Here is a 1,427-nt window from a genome sequence, read left to right as displayed (position 1 = left end):
GGGCCGCATCTGCCAGGAGCCCGGCCAACCGGTCACCCAGCCGACGCCTCACGACAGAGCGAAAACATCTGGCCCCCGGCCGCACGTGACCCGAACGAACCCTAAAGCCAAGGTCAACGTCCCCGACATAGTCTGTCATTCTTTGATTCCAACAGGCTGGATTGGAAAGACTCCGACCCCTTATCCAACCAGCCGCCTCTCATTCACCATGTCCACCTTCCACGCCCGACTTACAGCTCCGACGGGGCGAGAGCAAACAGAACGCGGCCTGCAAGCCCGCGGGCTACCACAGCAAAGCGGGGTGTCTGCGAGGCTGGGGCGCCTCCCCACGCACTCACCTCGCTGTCAGGCACCTCCCGATCGTTGATGATAAACCGGTAGCTGGCGTCCGGAGATAAATGCTCAGCCTGCAGCCAGAAGCGAACCTGGCCCTTGTCGAAAATCTCGTAGGCTAATTCCGATTTCAGAGGAATGACTACAGGAAGAGAAGACCTCGCAGGTCAGTAACGCGCGGACCCCCCGGACCAAGAGCCGCAGACGGCAGGAGAACATCGAGCCTGGTCATTAAATTCCCCGAGCACGTGGAACCCCGGAGCATCGACTCGGATTACGGACACGAGGGCTGGAAAACAGAGCTCCGTGGGCCCGCTGTGCGTGCGGGGCCCGCGCCGCAGGCGGCCTCTGGCTTCCTGGGGCTCCGGGGGCTGCACGCGGGGGTCACGTCTGCGTCGGTGACGTCACACTTGGGTTAGGGATAGTCGAGCCGAACTGCAAACCCAGAGCCCTCTCTACGTGACGGAAACGTCTGCGGCTGACCCTCTCCGCGGACATTGTTCTGAGTGAATCGGTGACGAGGCCGGAAGCCGGAGCGCGAGATGGGGCCACCCTCCCCCGCGAGTTCCCGAGGGGGCGCCACAGGTCGGGGAGCAGTCGTGGTTTGGGGGGTCCGGGCTTCACTTACTGGGGTTCTTTATCTCGTTGCTCAGTGCCATCAAACGTTCGAGCTCTAAAATTAAGAAAAAAACAATGTTCATCGGTTTTGACCCGAGCACGCAGACGCTGCACACGAGGCCGAGGTGGACAGCAGCGGAGCCGTCGCCACGATTTAACTGAGGACGGAAAGACCTTCGACCCGGAAGGGAAAGGTCACCTCACCCTCGGAATGCTCTCTTCAGTCAATCAGTCGGTCGCCTGCAAGTAAGGCCTTCCCCTTTAAATGGCCCACTGACGACGGGGACACCCGGGACACGCAGGGGCAGAGGGCCGGGCGGGGAAGAGAAGGCGCCCGCCCCTCCAACCCCATGCAGCTGCTCCTGAGCGGGGTCTGGCCGGCGAGAAGGGGCCGCTGCTCTGCGAGCTCCCGCCCCCTCTCAAAGCACCCTTCGCCCCACAGGAGCCCTGAGTTCCCGTGACGGGCAGAGCCCACC

At 62.7% G+C, this 1,427-nt stretch overlaps 1 protein-coding gene across 1 annotated transcript in view; it reads right to left on the bottom strand.

Moving 5' to 3' along the window:
- MYOM2 (myomesin 2) overlaps positions 1-1,427 on the bottom strand; it is a 103,160-nt gene that overhangs the window by 60,011 nt on the left and 41,722 nt on the right. Inside the window, exons 22-23 of the mRNA XM_023526072.1 lie at positions 962-1,006; positions 339-475 (exon numbers count right to left, since the gene is read on the bottom strand). Coding sequence (XP_023381840.1) covers positions 339-475; positions 962-1,006 — 182 coding nt within the window. The remainder of the gene's footprint in view (positions 1-338; positions 476-961; positions 1,007-1,427) is intronic.

This window comes from Pteropus vampyrus, unplaced genomic scaffold (assembly GCF_000151845.1).
Source record: "Pteropus vampyrus isolate Shadow unplaced genomic scaffold, Pvam_2.0 Scaffold690, whole genome shotgun sequence".
In the NCBI taxonomy this organism is placed as follows: domain Eukaryota; kingdom Metazoa; phylum Chordata; class Mammalia; order Chiroptera; family Pteropodidae; genus Pteropus; species Pteropus vampyrus.
The sequence above is the reverse complement of the archived record's forward strand: the minus strand, read 5'-3'. Positions and strand labels throughout refer to the sequence as shown.